Source organism: Stigmatopora argus, chromosome 1 (assembly GCF_051989625.1).
Source record: "Stigmatopora argus isolate UIUO_Sarg chromosome 1, RoL_Sarg_1.0, whole genome shotgun sequence".
NCBI classification, from domain to species: Eukaryota; Metazoa; Chordata; class Actinopteri; order Syngnathiformes; family Syngnathidae; genus Stigmatopora; species Stigmatopora argus.
Window position 1 is genome coordinate 21,560,408 of NC_135387.1, and position 22,711 is coordinate 21,583,118.

The 22,711-nt window shown below is 41.0% G+C and overlaps 1 protein-coding gene across 1 annotated transcript; it reads left to right on the forward strand.

The window, feature by feature from the left end:
- The first annotated feature begins 12,892 nt into the window (after nt 1–12,892).
- Nucleotides 12,893–18,136, forward strand: LOC144081009 (potassium voltage-gated channel subfamily A member 3). The gene is made up of 3 exons (XM_077608411.1): nt 12,893–15,549; nt 17,094–17,155; nt 17,242–18,136. Exon 1 carries the CDS (start codon nt 13,024–13,026, stop codon nt 14,599–14,601), a length of 1,578 nt encoding a protein of 525 aa, XP_077464537.1. The 5' UTR covers nt 12,893–13,023; the 3' UTR covers nt 14,602–15,549; nt 17,094–17,155; nt 17,242–18,136.
- The last annotated feature ends 4,575 nt before the right edge of the window (nt 18,137–22,711 follow it).

The following is a 22,711-nucleotide window of genomic DNA, read 5'->3' on the forward strand; positions in this document are numbered from 1 at the left end:
AAAAAATGGAGTGTTAAAAGGCCACATCCGTTGGAATTCCAACTCTTCAGAAAACACTTGGCTCTGTGTTTCGAACTGTAAAAATTCCTCCCATTTCTACAGAGCACATTTGGCCCCAAGGGCACATTTATAACACCACTAACACCACCAACCTGACCTCACTGTTACTTAAAACTTACAATAAAATGCATGCCTCCAGAATTTACTACAAACTGGAAAAAATGTATACTAAAGAGAAAAACGTGAGAGACGAAGTTCAAATGAAATATTCCTCACCAAAAAACATCTACACTAATTATCAGATCACCAAATCTGGCACTGGCGTACGTGTTTAGTGGATTGCCTTTGCTTAGCAATGCACTCATACTGATAATGCTAATGAAGATGAAAGCCGCTGGATATTTGGGATGTTTGGCTTATCTTTTGATTATTTGTTTATTTTTAATATTCGAAAAATAGTCAGCTTGGTAAAAATAGCAAATGTGAACTATATTTATGCCACTTGATGAAGCTAACAAAATTTAAGAACACTATTTGGGATTTGATTCAGTTGGATTTCAATGATTTTCACAGGGTTGCTCAAAAGCAAACTTGACATTTGAAAGCTCCACTTGCTCCTTTTTGCCTTACCTAAAAGCAGAAATAAAATCTCTGGGGGAGGGACAAAAAAGAAAGTGGGAAAGGTGTCCCAAAGACAATCCCTGGACTATCCACTGTCCTTGCCCTTTCATAAACTCAACTTGCTTCACTCCAAGTTCAGATGTTCTAGTAATCCGATCCAAGATTTAAAAAAAAAATCACCTTAATGCTGACCCATTGCATTTGAATTGTGGGCTTGAAGTGACAGGTTTGTGTTTATCATTCAACTAATAGGCTAATGAGGAGGCTACAATCTTTTCTCTATCTGCCCATGCATATCAGGGGACTGAAATGTGAATAAAGTCCCTATTGCATTTTTCTGTAGAAATGAAATATTATCTCCTTTTGAAAACTCGCTGCTGTTATTCTTGTCTTGGCAAGTTGTGGTTTGTGGTCGAGAAGCACAAAATAGGGACAAAAATGAAGGACAAAATATCAGATCCATGTGGTTGCAATCGAATACAGTGAATATGTATCAGCTTAAAAAAGAAAAATAAACGCATTCAATGCCAAAGAACGTGCGGGCATATGAACCACATTAAGAGCTAATGTTAACCAGACGTGTCGTTGTGTTCAGATAGCGTCTGACCACACAGTGGCCAATTACATTGTAACTCTTTATTTAATAAAACTATGATTCAATAACACATCAGTATTTATTTATTGTTTGCAAACAATGATAATTTGTTTTTATGAATGAGATGTGCCATTTTTACAGTATTCTCCCATCACAAAAATATGCAAAAATACTGCATGAAATTGTGTGGAAGTAATGTAAGCCACGGAACATGCTTTGCCATTCTGTTGATTAAATGTGCATTTTTAAATGAAACGTCATGATGTCATGTCATTGACATTAAATATTTATGTTACGCAACCAGACATTCTAACTGTGACTTTCGGATTTAGCATGAACTGTTATTCTCAAGCCGCATCGTGGTGGAGAGGTTCACTCGCCTGACTACGGTGTGGGCTCCGTTCCCGTATGACTGTGAGTGCGGATGGTTGTTTGGCTCTCTATGTGCCCTATGACTGAATGGCGACCAGTCTAAGGTGTAGTGTGCCTTTCGCCCGATGACAGCTGGGTTAGGCTCCAGCAACTCCCGCAACCCTTTCGAGGATAAATGAATGAAGTTTATTCTCATCTGACCTTGGGCGAAAGGCGTACTCCACCGTAGACTGGTCGCTAGTCAGTCGTAGAACTCCCACAGAGACAGACAACAATTTGCTCTCACAATCATAACTCCACTGAGTGGGAATCTATCCCACACTAACCACACTGAAGTCAGCTTTCAAATAAAGTATAAATGTTTGTATCTTCAGGTGGGTACCAGAACATGATGGAAGCCATTCAAAACAAGCATTCCCCAATGCTCATATTCCATTTCTGGCATATACTGTGCTGGCGTCAATGACTTCTCGCTTGCACAGTTGACACAGCCATGCAGAGTTGGAATAACAAGGAGACACCAGAGTGAATCAGAATTCCCTTCCAGTTATGTTCTCTGCACTTTGCATGAACCTTTATAACCTTTGAAGCCTCATTTGATGTCATTTAGGTTCATGCGGCTGTGCTGTTTTTGTTGGGGAAAGTATCTGCATAGAATGAATGCTTTTACGGGAGTATTTCACAAGTTCTCAGCTGGCAGTGTCACTTACATTGACAGCTTCATAATTAATTACACAAAAAAGTAAGTGCACATTTTGGATAGTAAATCCCTCATCACATTCTATTACATTTTTTTCTTCCCTCAGATTGTGCCTAACTACATGTTTTTATGCGTTTGAAGTGAATAGGAAGTACGGGTTAAGTAATGGAACAAGTTTGTGTCTATGTGGTTAACACTGCAGGGATTTGGCAATACTAACACGTTTACAGATGAGTTTCTACCTATCTTGGGAAGTTGTTGTGGTGTACTGGCATGACATATATGAAGAAAACATAAATCTGAATATGTTCACGACCCTAGTGAGTACCTCTTCCCCAGCCCAATTTCATGAATTAAAGTTATGTTAGTTGAAAACACATGACACGCACGTTCCATTCATTTTATCAGTTTGACCAGAAACTTTGATACATCATTGATTTTTGCTGTTCTCTAGTGGAAAATAGAAATACTACATGTTTATATACAAAAACAACTAAACCATGTGCAGGATGTATACACTTTTTTTCAAAAACTAATTTTGACCACTAGTATGACATGTGGCATCCCGTGATTTGCTGCCTTTGGGTTAGTTTGAGACTTAATGACATTGACTAAAAGGCAATGTGGATCAAAGTGTCTTTTAATTTTCATTGATATGGGATGCCCATTCACCCCCTCCTCATCCCTGAGGTCCTCCAGCCCCAATGCTCTTGCAACATGCCGCTCAGGGAAACCAACACCTTCATTACCTACATTGTTAGTAAAAGCATCACAATGTGAATCTGCTCCCTATTGCTCACATTGTCCCCATATGAAACCTGCAGACACACATGCACATGTTCCATGGACTTAATGGCCTCATTTGTCTCTCTGGACTGTAGTCTTGCTGATCAGGTGTCTTGAGTTTCTTTGTACTCTCTTTTGTATCAGAAAACAAAGCCAGGCTTTTTGCCTTTCGCTTTTTTCCTTTGACATAATCCACTCATCTTACCTGCATGCCCCCTTTTCCATTTATACTTTATTTAATTGCTCTTCCTCCTCCCCTTGGTCTCATATGAAGAGCAGTGGATATCTATCAAGCTGAAAGGAAAATTTAAAATGAAATTTTAAAATCAAAGAATGACAAAAGAAGGCTAACAATCCATCCGATTGCCTCAATGAGCACACCTGGAGCTCTCTGTTGTTGCAAATGATTCTTTGAGATATACAGAATGATTGAGTCGCTTTAATCTAGTTTTCCCTACGCTGAGGTTGGAAATTGAATAGAGGATAAATTTGTTATGATACTGACAGCAGACCCAGTACCAGAAAGTATGAAGCTTTAATATTCTTTATTGAATGAGTAGGTTGGATTTGAAATATCGTGAGCAATGGCACAAGTCAGTCAGTATTCATCTTTATTGACATGGTATTTAGCTCCAATTTGATTTCACTTTCAATTCTAAAGTTGGCCCATAATGCTTGTTTGGGTATTTGGCCAATGAAAATCAAGTGAACTGTATAGATGAATTCAATTGTTTAGCTCTCCCACAAACTCTCCATCTGGTTTCCAGCAACATAATTCCATCATGTGTAATCATGGAAGAAACAAAGTTCAGCAATGTCTTCCAAACAAATAAGTCTGTTCAAAGTACAGCAATTCTTCCTACTTTGTTTATTCAAAAAGAAGACCATAAGAGGATATAAGGATATAAGAGGATTTGTTATGTACTTCACTGCGTCTCGAACAGATTTTATTGAATCTGCGCGGGAGACTAATGATATCTCTAGAGACTAACAAGGTAAATATGCTGTCCTCTGCCACTTGTTGTTTCCTCTTTCAACTGGATTTAGCCACAAAACATACTGGTAGAAACAACCAAGAAACACTAAGAGCAGGTCACTGATAACTTTAGTTCAACGGCCGCCTGCCTTTTAATTTTTTTATTTTATTGCAACTCCCCTTTAAAAGAAGTTTTTTTCTCACATGAACATTATCCAGACATGGAAAGATGGCGGAACACCTGCAACTCAAGGGGAAAAAACTATTTAAGTGGGTCATGAATGAAAGACTGCACAGCTGGTTAAAAACTACAGCACATGCTGATTGCAGTTTTTTTTCTCACTCGGTACAGAAAAAAGGGTTTCTTTTAATGCTGACCTTTTAGGCCCGTTTTTACTTTCCCCACTAATGAATGGAAAGAACATTCGAGAAGTCTTACAGAGGAAAACCCCAATAAATACATGACATCATGGACATGTACGTGGGGCTGTTGAATGGTTTCCATTGCTGATTTGCATTGTTAGGTACAAAGACCCATATTAAGGCAGCATTCATAGCCATGTTTTCAACTGAATGCTAATGACTAACAGTTTGGAAGGAAGTGACAGGCAGCGTTTCAGCTATAATTCAAAGGGGAGGAAGTGGTGGTGATAAATATCCCCGTAGAAGTGTGATTTTCTGTGCAGTTGTCTACAGTGTGACACATGAACTTCCTTTTGTTTGTTTTGAATGGCAATTTTATCCATATCACTATAACTTGCACTCTGCAGCAACACCCCCCTATGGAAATGCGGGACAAAATTTGTCATTGTGTAAAGCATCAGATTGGATTATAAATGGCAGAGCATTTTTTGTGCTCTTTCTCACTATGCATTTCATGTTTTCCAAGTAGCACGGACACAGACACTTATCAACCTATATTTTTTCATGTCATGAGCTCTTTGCAACCCACAACTCCATCTTTTCTCTGGTGAATTACATAACAAGCGAACACCTTTCTTTTTCTGGTCTACTCTATTTCTCTCATAACCAGTGCCACTTTTTTCATTTGCTTTCTCTGCCCTACCTTCCCGTTTCTAATCAGTGCCTGCGGTGAATTATTCACTCGGTGTCGTAGCGACCGGAGCACTTTGATTGACAGTTTTATTCTCAGGTCTGCTTCATTATTAATGCACTTCTATTAGACCTTATTTCTACAGTGGGAGCCATTTTAAGCAGGAGGACAGTCATCTGTGTAATAGACCAAGCTACAGCCCCCACCTCTAATCACATGTAATTTCTGCTTTACCTTTTAGCCCGTCATCCCACTTTTTTTTGTCGTTCCATATTTAGTTCTCTTGAAGGTCAGGCCGGCACACGGAGAGTCAGGTGGCCTTTTCATATGGCTTTTGTCTGCAGTCTTGTGGACTTGGAATTCATGAATATTTTTATTTTATCTGTTGGTCCCTTACATAAGTACTTTGACAGAAGACCACTGGCAGTTACTTGAGGATTCCAACCTGAAATGTGTACATGCACTACACGTAAGATGGTAAAATCACTATTAAATGTGGATATTTAAGCATTTGTCGCTGAATAGTCAGTCAGTTAGTCGTGACGGACAATCAGGGCAAGCGGGCATCTGAATCATCCGTAACAAACACCACCAACATGCCGGAGCAACATGACATTATCAGAGTTGCATGCACTGGAAGGCAGGCTCTTGGAAAATCCCATTTTCAACTGTGGTGGGAGGGGGCAGCAGGTGCTAGGAAAAGAAAAGCCAATGGGAAAGACTAAACATGAAGGGAGAAAGACATGGCGCATTTGGAGAGGAACCAGTGAGGAAGACATACATAAATAATCCACCAAGGATCACAATGTGATTCGAACCTTTTCACATCTCTTTCCTGGCAGTCAGTGTATAGCACAGTGCCTCCATCAACAAAAACAAGTTAGAGATGATCCATTGTGTAAGTTTCGTGGTGACAGAAAAACAATAGCACACACTTTGCCAGCATGTAAAAGTGTACTCCACCAAGACGGAAACAGGTGGTGCCACAACAAGATGCTCATGACACTTGCCAACCCCCTGGAGCAGAAGCGTCATAAAAACACCAACCATATGGGAAAAGAATGTGATTGAATTGCCACAAACCACACCGAAACTAATTACATGACAACCTGTTGTGAAAGTAGACCTGGGATAAACACTGCTGTTACAAGCGTCCGTTTGTTAGAAAACAACATGGATGGTGGTAGCTGTGATTTGTATCCCTAAGCCTTGCATAACTGTGAGGCTGAGGCAACCTGAATGGTGACCCAAGAACATGTCCACCTTTATTTATTATAGTAAATTATTTTTTAAATTGCATTTCTGTTAGTCCTTTGCCTGGTTACACAAGGAGAAAGATAAGTAAATTTGGCAGTGGAACATAATGCTACAAGATTTGGCAGCATACGTGCTAAATGTTTTCCTCAGCAGCTGTTGGTGACGTGCGATAGACGCCATGTTATTTTTGCCACTTTGATGGTCATTTTTCCTTTTTTTTCTAGCAGCAAAAATAAATAAATGTTCATTTGGTCATTTGCTGCCATATAAATCTGGCAAAACAGAATAGATTAGGCCCAAAAAACATTTTAACTTTGTGTAATCATTCTGAAAGATCTAAGATTTATATTTTTCTAGTTGTCTTTGTAAGTCAACACTTGGTCACTGTCCAAGCCCTCTAGCTGTTGTCTGTTGGTATAGATGAGGTCACGAACAGGTATGACACAGGGATTTATGTTCTTCTGCGAGGTCCCCTATGAGTAATAATCTTTGGTTCCTCTCTGCCACTATTTTTTTCCTTAAGACATATGATCCCATGCATTAAATACACATATAGACTCGAGGTGAAGGATGCTCTACATGCTATACCTACATTTGTAGTCAAGGTGAGTGTAATAAAATGCACCGCACAGTGATCGGTCAACTCTCCTTGCTGTGGACTTTTTGCAGCCAGTTGATGTTTTTATTTGCTGTCTTTTGTTCAATATCTTTTGGAATGACATCACAAGTGATTCTTTATATTTTAAATGGATGGAAGAATATAAGCCATATTGTACTATACCTTTTAAATAAAGCAGTCAGTCTGACTCATCAATCGGTATACCCCAATTTTAATCTTCATTGTCAGCTTGCCAAGACAATCTTCCTCTTCCAACAGGGTTGTAATTTGGGGTAAACATTGTATGTTCCAGAATGAATGTGCCTCAGTGCAAAGAGCAAGTAGTGGAGGGATGCGTATAGGGAGAAAGAATTTGACCTCTACTCCATGAAATACAATGAAAATGTTGTTTATCTGAAATGGGTGGACTCCTATTTAACAGATGTTCTGGTGGATGAAGACAAAAACATTTTCAAAGATACACTTCATCTAAAGCTTGGAACCTTTTGGACTGCACACTGACAGTACAGTGATGCACTAAAGTGTTTCATATATGAAAATGAACAAATACATTTTCATCTATAATGAACAAATACATTTTCATCTACAAGGCACATTTGTCTGTCCTCCATCCTCTTGTAATAGAATGACCATCAAATTCTCACAGTATATGCAGTAGAAGTGAGTGAAAGCACAGGTGCACTATCATCTCACCAGCTGCTAGAATAGAATTTCACTATCTAAAGTTATTGGATAGTTTTCAAAGTTTTAAATTAGAAGCATCAGCTCTTTAATGACTTGTGCTATTAAACCAATTAAAAAGAAAGATAAATCAGCTTTTCCATGGACAAGCTATTTATGGAAGGGTGTGCGAAAATTGGGTTAAACTTTAAAACTGTCCTCCTATACAACAGGGATCCAAAAACTAATTAACAAGAAGAAAGTTAGGCCAAAAGATCTTTCAAAGAGACACACACATGCATGTCCACGCACACACACAGGAAAGTAAAAAATTAAATATAAATACAATTATTAAATATATATATAAAAACGCTGCAATCTCTACACTCTCAATACAGTAAGTGTGTTTGTTTACGTACATTCCAGAGGAGGTGTTTTGAGCTCCCTCTAATTTCTTCATGTTGTTGTGCATGACAAAGGTTTGCCAGAGCAATCCTTAGCTCATGTGCTTGTATTAGGTTACCATGTACGAAGATTCTGGAGGCAACTATGAACACAGGTGTTTAGTTGAGGCCTGCTTGGTGCCTGTGTCACAATTCTACCCCAACTGTTTCACCCTTCCAATGCGGTTACATGTTTATTTATCTATTTGTACTTGATTACGAACTTAACCACACAACAACCAATTTCACTAGGTCAAACCAAAATACCCAGAAAAAATCCACACATTCACAAGGAGAACATGCAAACTCCACACAAAAGTCAGAACTCACCTGGGATTGAACTTTCGATCAGAACTATGAGGCAGACATGCCAGCCACTCCTCCATTGTACCGCTATGATAATATTAGAAATAAAAATGACCACGATAAATGACAGGAGTCAACCATACATCAAATCCCAGCCTCCAATTTTCCTGTGATCCTACCCTAATGTTATTGTGGTAATGTTGTGGTAATGATTCTGTCTGCATACACACACTGACCCATTTACCAAGATGCATGGACACAGACAGTCCGGTGAAACTGCAATGGAGCTGTAGCCTTATTTATTGTATAGCGTAAGTGTTTGTGGCTGTCAGCTGGGGGTTTCCTCTGCTGAGTTTGCATGTTCTATCGATAGTCTTCGAGTAGTCTACTTTCTGACCACAGAGGACATTAGGTCAGTTATTTTGATACTTTTAAATGGCGTTGAGGTGTGAATAGGAGCGTAAATGGTTATCTGTCTACACGCACACGTTATGATCGACCACTGGCGTCCAGGAAGTGCCTCGCATATGAAAATTTATTTGAGTACAGATGGATGAAAAATCTGCTTCTGGACAATAACTGAAGAATGTCATTTAGTTACTTTTTCGTCACAGACGTAACCCATTACTACTTTCTCGTTGGTGGAACAAATTGTTGCTTCCTCATAGTAGCATTGAAAAAAAATTAAATCCTATTTTACTACTGCAAAATACCATCTGTGCCAACTCTAGACATGGTAGCTTTAATTAGAGGGACGACTGAGACAGGAGCGCAATCGGACGCAATTCTAAATAGGGGTGAATAGTCAACACAGATGGCCCCAAATATGTTCTATTCTGTTATTCTCCTAGCATATGCCTGAAAAGACACAAACACCTGCAACTGCCAGCTCAGTTTGGTTTGAGCTGATGAAATCTGAGGTAATGTGTAAATGGGAAGAAACTATTTTAGGCTTATCACGCACACATGTATTGCTTCAAAGCTTAGATGTAGGCCAATCTCATTGGCAATCCTCCCTTTCAAAAATTTACCTCTTTTGACATCGCAGTTTTTTTCCCAGTCTGTCCATTATGTGTGATTTATCACTGCTCCTCCTCCCTTTTGTCCTCATGCATTTCCACACACAAGAAACTGGGTCAAGCAACCTATTTAATAGATAATAAAGAGGATTTAATATTCATCCAAGTCCTCTAGTCTTTAGCGTGTTTGTATGGATAACACATTATTAGCCCTGAGATGATTCAGCTTCACTGTCTTGTCTCCATGTCTCATCCATCTTTAAGTTAATTTCTGCAGTCATTTGGCAAATGAATGAAGCTGGGAGAATGAAAATAGAATGTGCTTTTTTCTCATCCGGCTGCAGCTGAGGCAGGGTTTTAATTATGATATATAGATACAACTGCCACCACGTGTTCATATTTATTATACTCAACGTCAGGGAGAAATAATGGTGGTGTACCCATTTTTTGGCTATGGGATCATCAGCTAGCCAAAACAATAATAAGAGTATCAGAGCCACCTGGTTTGCCCCGTGTTTATCCGTGATCCTGCTCTGCCATCCCATCCCTGTTACTGGGGTTACTGCAGGATGTGATGCAGCTCCTGTCCAGTCAAGCTTTGTTCCACAGATGGCCCTGTCCTATATTCTCCTTTTTGTTTTCCTCCTTTTTGCTCCTGTCATGTACAGCTGCACGTCAACCACAAATTATCCCCAGCCTTGCAAATATCAGGAGAATTCAATAATAACTCTACAAGTACAGATCTCTTTACCCATATTGATCTTTTCATTTGCCAATATTGGGATAATGACATCATTAAGAGAATTCTGGGTCGTGGGGGACCGCTTACAATGGAGGTGTGATTGCAATGTGGATTTGATTACAATATTCAGCCTGTGGTATACTATGAAATTACACAGTGTTGTTTAAATTCAGAACTGCAGATCGAGACACCGGGACAGGTATTTATCCATATTATTAGCATCCTGTAAATTAACTCTATCCTCATCCTTTTCCAGGAATTGTTTAGTATACGGGGGTGGGGGGATCTAAGCTCTATTCATAAGTGCAACCAGATGTCCATGACCTCAGCCAACTGAGTTATCCTTCCTCTATAATGACCCACTTATAACCCAAGACAGCCCCCCCCCCCCCCCTTTAAGTATGTTTCCAGGCCTGCGTCCATGCTTTTTTTTTGTCATTCAATTTCAATGAAGATGATGTAGCACAGTTTTGTAGGTTGATTTGGGAGTTTGGCTAGGTCTATATTTAGCATGTCGAGTAGGAGCCACACTTAAAGGCCCTTTCTCTATCCTTGAGCTCTGTCCCAGTAGAGCAACTGGCCCTTTAATGCAAGACTTCTTCAGTGTGCTCTCAATAAGCAACTAGTCAGTTTCAGTGTCCCATTCTCAATGTCACTTAGCACACTGAGCATCTTGTGTGCACTCTTCACCAATTAAAAATACATATATCTTGTTAGAAACTATCCAAATGGTTTTAATATGCTTTGATGTAGCAATCTACTCTACTGTCTTCTCACATGAGGGGTTACCATAGCAAATTAACTTTTCCCATTTAAACCTGTCCTTTGCACCCTCTTCCATGCCAGCCATGTTCATGTCCTCCCTCATCACATCCATCTTCTCTTATGTCGACCTCTAGCCCTTTCCCTATAAGTTCCACGTTTAACATTCTTCTTACTGATATGGTCCCTAACTCTCCTCCGGACATGTCCAATTCCAAACCATCCAAGTCTTGTCTCTCCGACCTTGTCTCCAAAATGCCTAACCTTCACTGTCCCATTTATTCTCATTTCTAATACTATCTAACCTGTTCAATCCTTGGGAGAACCTCAGCATTTGGATTTAGTTTGTTGAGCATGGCTTTCAGGACATCATTCGATGAGCATCTGGTAACCACAGAACATGGTCAAGGTCACTCTGCCTCTTAACGCTGTTGGGTAATAGTTCATCATGATTGTTAATGATATGCAGTCATTCGTGAATTCTACTCATGAAGGTTTTAAGACAGTCTCGTTTCAGATTTGTATATTTTCAGGCAAGACTCAGTATTTACAGCAAGGTTGAAGTATTTTTTCCATTTTGTTCCTAACTCACAAATCTACCACCACCCACATGCCTACACCCACAGGCATTATAAGCAAGGGTGCACCCACAAGCATCTTGGGTATATTTGAATACTTTTCATGTTTTTTTTATGTATAGAAAATCCTCAATTCCTCTCAAGCCAGTATAATGACTAGCATTTTTTTCATTGTGTCACAATGAACATGCAGGTGAACTCAATAAATATCAATATGGGAAATTTCTTTTCCTTCACTTGCAAATTGTCTCACTCATCATACTCATTTAAATGCATACGGCTGTATCGGAAATGTATTTAACTCACCGTGATTTAATATCTCCTCTGACCTCACCTGGCACAATCAACAAGAAACATATTTATTTTAACATGAGTCTTGAGAGAAGAACTGGATAATGTTATTTTCAGGGCACTTTCAGGTTTTATTTTTTCTTTGTATTTCAGAACCTTGGACAGCAGCGCTTTCACAACGTTTCTGTAACAGAAATAGTCTAATTGTTAATATGATCAGAACCTACGCATAAGTAGTTTGAGGAATAGAATGGACGTTTCTTTAAAAGTTTCTTGTTGGCTGTTATGTCGACAGGTAATTGGTTTGAAGTTTGGGTTCTCAAACATGCCATTTGACACGAGAATAGTATTGAAGGTGATTTTTCTTTTGTACTATTATGATCAACGTTGTGTACACTTTGTTACAGCTGCGGTTGAGTGCCTCAGTGCATAAATGAAGTGATGACTTGAGATATTTGAGGCGGTAGAATCATATACTCTATTTGCTCCTGTTGTGCAAGGCACTCCTGGGTTCCATATCTTTGTAAAGATGAAGTGAATAAATGAAATGGAGTATAAAAAAGAACAACAACAAATAACTTATTTCTCTGCTCCCTTTGGTTGGTCAACCATTGAATCAATATATGATTCAATGCACCTTCCTTTTTGACTTTATACTCCAACAATATGCGAAGGATTTATGAGCAGCCCCAGTCTCCTTCCTATCTCTGAGCAATGACCTTGTTGAACCCCTACCGGTTTAAATATCAAGAAATTAAAACACGACAGCTTTGGTTTTTAGCAGAGACCATAAACAGAGTGTATTTCTGGTTTTATTTATTGAAAAATGTGCTTTTATTAACATGGTACCATCTGTATTTTTGATTCATTCATGGGATTAATTGAAGTCACTCGAATGGTTAAAAGAGCGATTGATGCGTGCACGTGTGCGTAACAAAGACGAGAGCGCGCCGGGGAGGGTGGGCGCGCCGCAAAAGCGTGCCATTTGAACCTCGGCCGACTGTTGCTTTCTACGTGCGTCCTTGCGCGCGGCAATTGGACGAACACACACAGCTATGCACTGAGATTCGGCATGCTGTGGGCGGGTGGGGGGCTTGATTATAACCCCTGCATCTTTGGTGGTGGGCGGGGATAGCGGGATCGGAGGGGAGCAAGAGTGGATAAGGACGCGGGAGACGCCAGGCAGCAGGCTGAAGCGGCGGGGTCCGCGGAGGGGGCGAGGCGGCCGTCCGTGAGCCGCGCATGGACGACCACCTGAGCCTCCTGCAATCACCCCCGCCGAGCGTCTGCCAAACTCGGAGCGACAACCTGGTGAACCACGGATACACCGAGACGGAAACCGACGTCATGACCGTGGCGGCGTGCGACAACATGCTGGAGGAGTCGGCGGCTCTCCCGGGCCACCACTCGCTGGATCGATACGAACCGGACCACGAGTGCTGCGAGAGAGTGGTCGTCAATATATCGGGCTTGCGCTTCGAGACGCAGCTCAAGACACTCTCGCAGTTCCCGGAGACCCTGCTGGGGGACCCCAAGAAGAGGATGAGGTACTTCGACCCCCTAAGGAATGAATACTTCTTCGATCGGAACCGACCCAGTTTTGATGCCATTCTGTATTACTACCAGTCAGGCGGGCGCATCAGGAGACCCGTCAACGTCCCCATTGATATTTTCTCGGAGGAGATTCGCTTCTATGAGCTCGGCGAGGAAGCCATGGAGAAGTTCCGCGAGGACGAGGGCTTCATCAAGGAGGAGGAGAGACCTTTGCCAGAGAATGAGTTCCAGAGACAGGTGTGGTTGCTTTTTGAGTACCCGGAGAGCTCGGGACCAGCTCGGGGCATCGCGATAGTCTCCGTCCTGGTCATTCTCATCTCCATCGTCATCTTCTGCCTGGAAACGCTCCCCGAATTCAGGGACGAGAATCGGGACGCCATCCCCATCGCGGCGGGAATTAACGGCACCCTCCCCTATTTCGTCAGCCCCTTCTCCGACCCCTTCTTCGTGGTGGAGACCCTCTGCATCATTTGGTTCTCCTTCGAGCTTCTGGTGCGGTTCTTTGCGTGTCCCAGCAAAGCCACCTTCTCCAAGAACATCATGAACATCATCGATATCGTGGCCATCATCCCGTACTTTATCACTCTGGGAACGGAGTTGGCGGAGAGGCAAGGGAACGGACAGCAGGCCATGTCGTTGGCCATCCTGCGCGTCATCCGCCTGGTGCGTGTCTTTCGCATCTTCAAACTCTCGCGCCATTCCAAAGGCTTGCAGATTCTGGGTCAGACCCTCAAGGCCAGCATGCGAGAACTGGGTCTGCTCATCTTCTTCCTCTTTATCGGCGTCATCCTCTTCTCCAGTGCCGTATACTTCGCTGAGGCCGACGACCCTGAATCGGGATTCAACAGCATCCCGGACGCCTTCTGGTGGGCCGTGGTCACCATGACCACCGTGGGCTACGGGGACATGCATCCCGTTACCATAGGGGGCAAGATAGTGGGCTCCCTGTGCGCCATCGCCGGAGTGTTGACCATCGCGTTGCCCGTGCCGGTCATCGTGTCCAATTTCAACTACTTCTACCATAGGGAGACCGAAGGGGAGGAGCAGGCCCAGTACCTGCACGTGGGCAGCTGTCAGCCACTGGCAGAGCCCGAGGAGCTGAGGAAGACGCGCTCGTCGTCCTCACTCAGCAAGAGTGAGTACATGGTGATAGAAGAGCATGGTATTAACAGTGCCTTCAAGCAGCAGCCCAACTTTCCCACAAGTGCGCAGAACAACTCGCAGAACTGCATCAACATCAACAAGAAAATCTTTACCGATGTGTAGTTCTGGTCAGTTTGAAAAAAATAATTAAAAAAAAAAAAAACAACAACAAGGAGAAGGGAAAAAAGGACCTACCTATTCACATTCAGAGAATTGGAATTGGTTTCAGAGGAGAGGACTACCCATGAATGATGGGAGGAACATCTATAAAAGCCTGAAATGGAGAGAAATTCTGTTGTAGCTAATGCGGGAAGCTTTATAACTGTGAAAGACTGTAAATGTGTAGTCCAATAACCTTCTCGTTGTGTTAACATGAGCTGTGATTCATCAGTCGTAGCCAATGTGCAATAGCAGGACCGTTTAGATGTGATCAATGTGTCTTTCAACACACGTAATGTCTTAAAAGAAAAGCAACAAGTAACCTATATTATATCAATTAGACTGTGCTATGCCTTGATCGTGCGTTAAAGTCTAGTCCAAAGTGTTACCACGTGTGTTCAACCTCAACTCCCATATAGAGTAGAGGCTTTTAGAGCTGCCATGTGGGGCCACTAGGCCACCACGCTGTGTCTCATCACCCACTCCAGACACGTGTGAGCTGGAAAGCAAGAGACACACGCGTGCTTCTCTTTGGATGCCTCAAATATAGCCCGCTGTGATGCAATCTCCATGGCGACGGTCGTTTCCTCGGTAACCCCAGCCATCGTTGCCATGGCGCCCCTGTTTCCACAGAAACCTCCCAGATGGTTTGGAAGCTTTCTTGTGGATTATCATCTGAATATCATGTCTTGGAGGACTGATGTGTGTGGATGACGTCAGCGCACCATCACAGTAAATCAAATAGCAACAAACCCCATCTACATTTGACCGTGAAACTCCCTGTGCAGTCTCAATTTGAGAAAGTGTCTGGCCAAGTAATCCTCAAGGAATTCCAAATGGGCTGTCTGGCTATCCTGGGTGCAACGCGGATATTGCCCACCAGGGGCTGCTCTTCACCCACTGATGGCACTGGTAAGTTTTTCCATGTCCTAATGGAATATTATGTATTTCCCTTTCAACACAAAAGGCTAATTGCGGCCTTTATGACCTGCCAATGGAGACATCCTGTTTGTTTGGAACTTTCCTAAAGAGGGTGTGCTAAAAGCGCCTGTCATTTGGCGGAGTAAACAGTCTTTTGTGTTTTCACCTTCAGTTGACTTTGTGTCCGAATAACAAGCCCACCTTGCTCCGCTCCTCTCCGCCCCCTAGTGGATACCATCGCCTGCCACCAGAACAGGTGGCTCATGTCCCTTTTGTAACCTGAGCTTCCCATAGGAGAAATATGCAACTCATCTATTGCTAAATCTCATCTCTTGGGGTCAATTTGGCTTTCTCAGATCCACTCATTCTGTGATCTTTTGTTTCTAAATTTATTCTTGGAATGGTCAAAATAGGAGAAAAGAGGAGACAACATTGAGGCTTCTGTTTCTCTTCCTTCCCAGGTATTGCTAAAATATGTTTTTCCCCCAAATACAACTTTGGCTTTTCCCCTAATGGACCCTTAGGAGAAGTATTTCTGAAACAAAGGTAGACAGAATGAGACAAATACAAGAAGCTCAAGCTAATCTCTATATGAAATTGAGCCACAGATAAGCACATCTTTCTTATGGAGCGGATTTGTTTTTTTCACAATGAGCCAAAACCCCAAAGCTGGTAAAAGATAAGTCTGACATCAGTGTGATATCATACGCCTTTTTCCTCAATGAAAAGATCACATTTTCTTAAATCCATTATACTCTCTTGATCATATTGACAACCTTAGAAGATGTACAATATAATTCTTTTCATTGTGAAGTTGCTCACCTTTCTAAAAATGTGAGTGTAATCGTAATATTCTCGTGAAAACCCCATCAGCATCATTTTTTTCAGGTCACATGAAAGCTCCACTAAGGGAGGAGACATGGCATTTTGTTTACCCTCTAATTGCATTGGTCAGGTTGGGAAAATGGGAATCGGCTGGACGGGTTGGCAGAGGACAGCTCACAGGGCTTCTGCTTTGGCATTTCTTTCATCCTCGGGCACAATCGCAGTGGCAATAATTGGAGGGGACATCTGCTTTTGTAAAAGGCAGCTTGGCACTCTCAGTTGGCTTCTTTTCTCTTAACACATTTTGAAGTTGCATTTTGGAAACAATGTGTTGTTGTTTTTTTAATAGACTAAGGAAACACTGAAAAATTTGTTCCACATTAATTTTGGTTTTGCCTTTGTCTGGACCAGCAGTAACTTGTTGGATTGGTTTAGTCAACTATCAAAATAATTGTTTTTGGCATAGTGAGAGTGGATAACATTTTTTCTTTTCACAGGGAATAAGAAAGGATCATTCATTTTATATTAATGAATGCAAACCTTTTTGAGTATATGCAATCATTACATAAAGCAAATATCAAATTAAGTTTTGTTCACACTACCTAGTTCATGATAAGGAGAGAGAAACTGGCACGTTTTCGTAGTGTAAACGTGCCAATGGTATTGTCAAAAGCTCATTAACAATATTTCCTTTATTGTCACTTTCTCAGGTAGAAGCCTTTCAGGCATCCTGGAAGTCTCGACCCGCCCTCGTCGAATGACCCTCGTGCAGGTAACATTGGAAAATACAACATTGGCGTAATACGTCACGAATTGATTTTATTATTCTTTTTAAATGGCAACTTATTTTCTCTGCAGGGATGTTAAGACTGTATTCCTGTGGACCAAATGGGGTAAACTTGATTAACAAAGAACTCCGCTTAAAGGAGAATTTCTTCATCTGCCTTGTGGCTGGCATCTTCTTACTTGGTGCCTATAGCAGCTTCCCCCTGCCAGTATATTATAACTTAGAAAAAAGTCAGGAAATATACATTATAATGCTCTTCCAACATTTAAAAGTGTGTAGCTGCTGTTTTATAACTAATTTTTGTGTGACGCATCATAGCATCAAAATTCTCTTGACGTGTGTTTCAGAATTTCTCCTTATGGCTTAATGCTTTAACTTTCAGAGACAGCTGTCTCTACACTGAACAGCTAGCTTATTTTATTACTCATCACGCTGATAGAGGTTTAAAAACGGTCGAGAAAAGAATCCCGTTTTAGGTTTTCATCTGCCATTTGTGCAAAACACAAAGCACAACTCCTGGGATTTGTAAGGGTTTTCTTCATGTATACTGTCTTAATTTTCTGCTAATTAATGTCCAGTCAAATTCCCAAACTCCCTTGTTTTCAGATTGAAAGCTGCAAAAAGAGGCCAAACATTGAGTGATGAAAAACTGTGATACAAATAAGAGACTGTTAACCACATGCCTTTTGTTAGCTCAGTGTGCTCTGTATTGCTAACATTTTAAATACTACATGTATGTTACATGTGATTGTTTCTGGTATTCCCCTGACCTAGTACACATAGAGAATGGTAAAAGGCAGCACAAAACCCAGACAGACATGTAAACACACACACAGATGCCCGTGGGAACCTCGCGTCAATGCCTAAGTGCTCTCATGCAGAATGTCGTCAGGGGAAAGCTGCGTTTGTCAATATTTGTTCTATGTTACTCTGTGCTTAATCTTAAACATGACCCATACAACAAGATCATGTGGTACTTGCTGTCTTTATTTGAAACGATCAGTGACTGACTGAGATGTTCATTCACTTCTGAAACAGTTTCACACAATTGTAATGTTGCAAATCAAGTTATAGTCTGGGATGAAAGTATACTGTATATTGTAGATGAATGGAAGGGCAGCCCTCTGAAATTACAAATATAATTGTGTCCTGTTTACATTTTTAAGACAGGAAAAGGTTTGGCAACTGTGTGTGTGCATGTGTTTACTTCCTGATAGAGCAGCAGCGCCTGAGCCCGCAAGCGTACAACACACTTCATTTGAACAGGAGGTGAAAACAATACCAGGATCACATGTAAATATCAATGCAGGAGCATTCACTACACAAGTTTGTCACTCTGCTTCAACTTGATGAATATTTAAGAAATCATATAAAACATACACACGTATAACAAATTCAATGTGACCAGATTGAGCTCAGATTGTATTGCTGTGTTCTACATGGATCCGTGTATAGTATATGATGGTGTCAGAGCTGACATTAGTTGTTGTCAGGAAGGATGATGCTGTTGCTAGTGCCACAGAGTAAAGCAGAGTGCTGATTGGGTGATCTAGTGTGGCATTGCGCCACAGGTGGCAGGGCAGCAATACTACAAGTACAGACATACTTTGCCAATTAGCTGAATAGAGTAACAAATCATCATACTAAGGTATTCTAAATAATATGTGGACCAAAACAAAACAGAGATGGAAAAAATAATTGAATCAAAGATTCCTCTTCCGGGTCCCTCACTTTTGTAATTTTCCCCACTTTTTGAAATCATATTCCCACACTTGCATCGGTGCTGATAACTTCATAACATCAAGCGGCTCCTCCACTTCCCTCTTAACCTTGACACTGAGCCATGTCAATAGTGCATTGTTTCCAAAAGACACACTCATTTAAATCACACTCATCATGGCTGATTATTGCCACTGTCAGACATCAGCTAGTGTACAGTTCATTTAATTGAACTGACCAGACAGAGAGCGCTTAAGTACGGAGAGCAAACAATTGCCGTGGGAGTGATTCCTTCACGTCATACGTCCCAGAGTAACACTGTCTGCTTTGAGTAGTGCGAAGTTGCCTCCCCAAATTTGAATTCTCAAATCAAACCATCAATATCTTTGATGCTTAAGATATTCAAGCAGTGCAATTTTCATTTACAGGAACAGAGTGTAAAGTAACTAAACTATTGAGATTTTCCTCTGGAGTAAGTGCAAAAAGTGTTGGACTTGTTCACATAAATAATTGGGACTGCAGTTAGTGATTTGTCTAAAACATTTGTGAAATTGTGACATTTTCTACATCTAAACTAAAGTAATACTGGTAAGTTTCAAGACTCGCCGCAATTGGTGAATACACGTGGTGTAGGGACAGTGTTTTTTATGTTGTCTATTTAATATTATTTGGACTTTTAAAACAATTTTAAACGCTCCCTGTACTCGATAATGCCCTTTGGTGGCCAGCAAAATAATGTCCAATTTTGACTAGCCATATCTTCCCTATTACATGTAATGTTAATTAGCTGCCGAAGGTAGTCACTGCTCTCTAGTGGCCAGTGAAATAATTTTCAATTGTGACAAGCCTTTTTTCTTCCATTTTATGGTTGCATATTGTTCGTACACTATAAACTTTTGATATATATATTTGGTCTCACATTGAAGAAAGAAATTAAATGACACAGAACATCCCCAATCTGAAACACATTTGTGTAATTAGTGTAATACACCCAGAAAAATAGATATCGCAAATGCAAAAACCTTCGCCAACCTGTTGAGTTGAGTTTATTTGAGAGCAGTTGGGAAGACCCTGATTTATTTGGATTTTGCATGGCCACTGTGGACAGATGGCTTATGAGCACAACAGATAGGTGTGTGATCTTTGTAAACAGTCTGACATCCGCCGTATAACTCAGCAGGCAATTCCACAAAGAAGATAGCAAATACAAAAATAGATTATCACCATCATACCAAATACAATTTTAAAACCAGGACTCTTGTTTACCTTTCAGGACACACAGAGGCCTTTAAAAATCGTAATAAGACAACCCCTGAAAAATAGGAAATTCGCATCAACAAGAGAAAGTAAATGTAGTACAGGGAAGCAATTTTATGATAATGTGGGTATTGGATACATTTTTTTTAAGGTTTACAATGGTTCATTGTGAAAAGGGACTTTTGCAAAAGAACACATGTTTATTTAGACAGCATTCTAAGTTTCTTTTTTGACATCGAGAGCAGTTGGTCCATTGATTGCTCTGTCTGACTCCTGGACTCAAAACCCACAGTGAAACCACATACAAAATCAATAGAGCACTCGAGTGGGATGGTAAGGACATACCTCACCATTAACGCAATGATGGGCATCAGTCGGGCTGCTTTTCAACAGGTCAATAGACTACTCAATACTACTGCAAATTTATTGAAATAGATGAGAACAGATTAACCATGAAGGGAAAAATCAACCAAAATTACAAACATTTTTAACGAGTGAAATGAAAGCCAGAATTAATCAATAATGATGACTGTATATAACCATAGTGGTCCTTGTCACTGACTGATCACCTGCTGCAGCAGCAGTAGAGGTCATCCCAAACTCCTCCCCCGCAGTCTGCTGTCATATGTTGGACCAATGCCCTTTTCTTGCCTTTTCCATGTCTCTCTATCACTCACTTCCTCCCCCTCTTCTCCTCCAAATGTCCTCCTGTGTGGTTAAGTGTGGAGATGAACTGCAAAGCCATAATCAAGATTATCTATTATGTATACGCTACTCTTACAGTGTGTAGTGAAATGTAGCCTCTTACAGTATGCCCGGAGACGTCCACATTAGAATAGATTTACTACTACTTTGCCATTGATCATCTCTGTGAACATTGTAATAGGCAAGGATTGGACATTGGTGTGTAGGGTCCATTTGCCCTTCATTTCGAGATGAGCTTTTCCTCATTTAAATTCATAGGGAGTACTGGTTTAAGAATTTTCGGGCATCAATCACCCTTCTTGTATAAAGTCTCACTTGATCTTTACAGACCCCTTCAGTCCATGGGGAAAACTGATGACTGGGTCTATGCCAAATAAGCTAATATATTACGCTTCTTCTGGTATTATGTCATCATCCCAATGGGGACGCTGACACTTTGATGCCAATATGATTGTGCATTGTGGTGATTCTTGTCTACAGATTGTGCAAAATGACAGTGCAAGGAATGAGGCTTTAGGACATGAGTTAATTCTCACCATAAAAAGGAAGGGTATCCTGGTCGTTCATGTGCAGTTGCCCTTTTCTGCCTGAATACAAGCACAACCACTTAAAAGGTTTGGACTCATTGACCCATGCTATATATACAGTTGTGGTCAAAAGTTTACATACATTTGTGAAGAACATAATGTAATGGCTCTCTTGAGTTTCCAGTTATTTCTACAACTCTGATTTTTCTCTGATAGAGTGATTGGAACAGATACTTCTTTGTCACAAAAAACATTCATGAAGTTTGGTTCTTTTATGACTTTATTATGGGTGAACAGAAAAAAAGTGATCAAATCTGCTGGGTCAAAAATATACATACTGCAGCGCTAATATTTGGTAACATGTCCCTTGGCCATTTTCACTCCAATTAGGCGCTTTTGGTAGCCATCCACAAGCTTCTGGCAAGCTTCTGGTTGAATCTTTGACCACTCCTCTTGACAGAATTGGTGCAGTTCAGTTAAATTTGATGGCTTTCTGACATGGACTTGTTTCTTCAGCATTGTCCACAATTTCTCAATGGGGTATAAGTCAGGACTTTGGGAAGGCCATTCAAAAACCTTAATTCTAGCCTGATTTAGCCATTCCATAACCACTTTTGATGTGAGTTTGGGGTCATTGTCCTGTTTGAACACCCAACTGCGCCCAAGACCCAATCTTCGGGCTGATGACTTTAGGTTATCTTGAAGAATTTGAAGGTAATCCTCCTTCTTCATTATCCCATTTACTCTCTGTAAAGCACCAGTTCCATTGTAAGCAAAACAGCCCCACAGCATAATACTATGACGGTAGGCATGGTGTACTTGGGGTTAAAGGCCTCACCTTTTCTCCTCCAAACATATTGCTGGGCATTGTGGCTAAACAGCTCGATTTTTGTTTTGTCTGACCACAGAACTTTCCTCCAGAAGGTCTTATCTTTGTCCATGTGATCAGCAGCAAACTTCAGTCGAGCCTTAAGGTGCCGCTTTTGGAGCAAGGGCTTCCTTCTTGCACGGTAGCCTCTCAGTCCATGGAGATGCAAAACACGCTTGACTGTGGACACTGACACCTGTCTTCCAGCAGCTTCTAATTCTTGGCAGAGCTGCTTTTTGGTGATTCTCAATTAAATCTTCACCCTCCTGACTAAGTTTCTCTCAGCAGCAGGTGATAGCTTGCATTTTCTTCCTGATCGTGGCAGTGACAAAACAGTGCCATGCACTTTATACTTACAAAAAAAATTGTTTGGACTGTTGCTCTTGGGACCTGCAGCTGCTTTGAAATGGTTCCAAGTGACTTTCCTGACTTGTTCAAGTCAAGGATTCGCTTTTTCAGATCCAT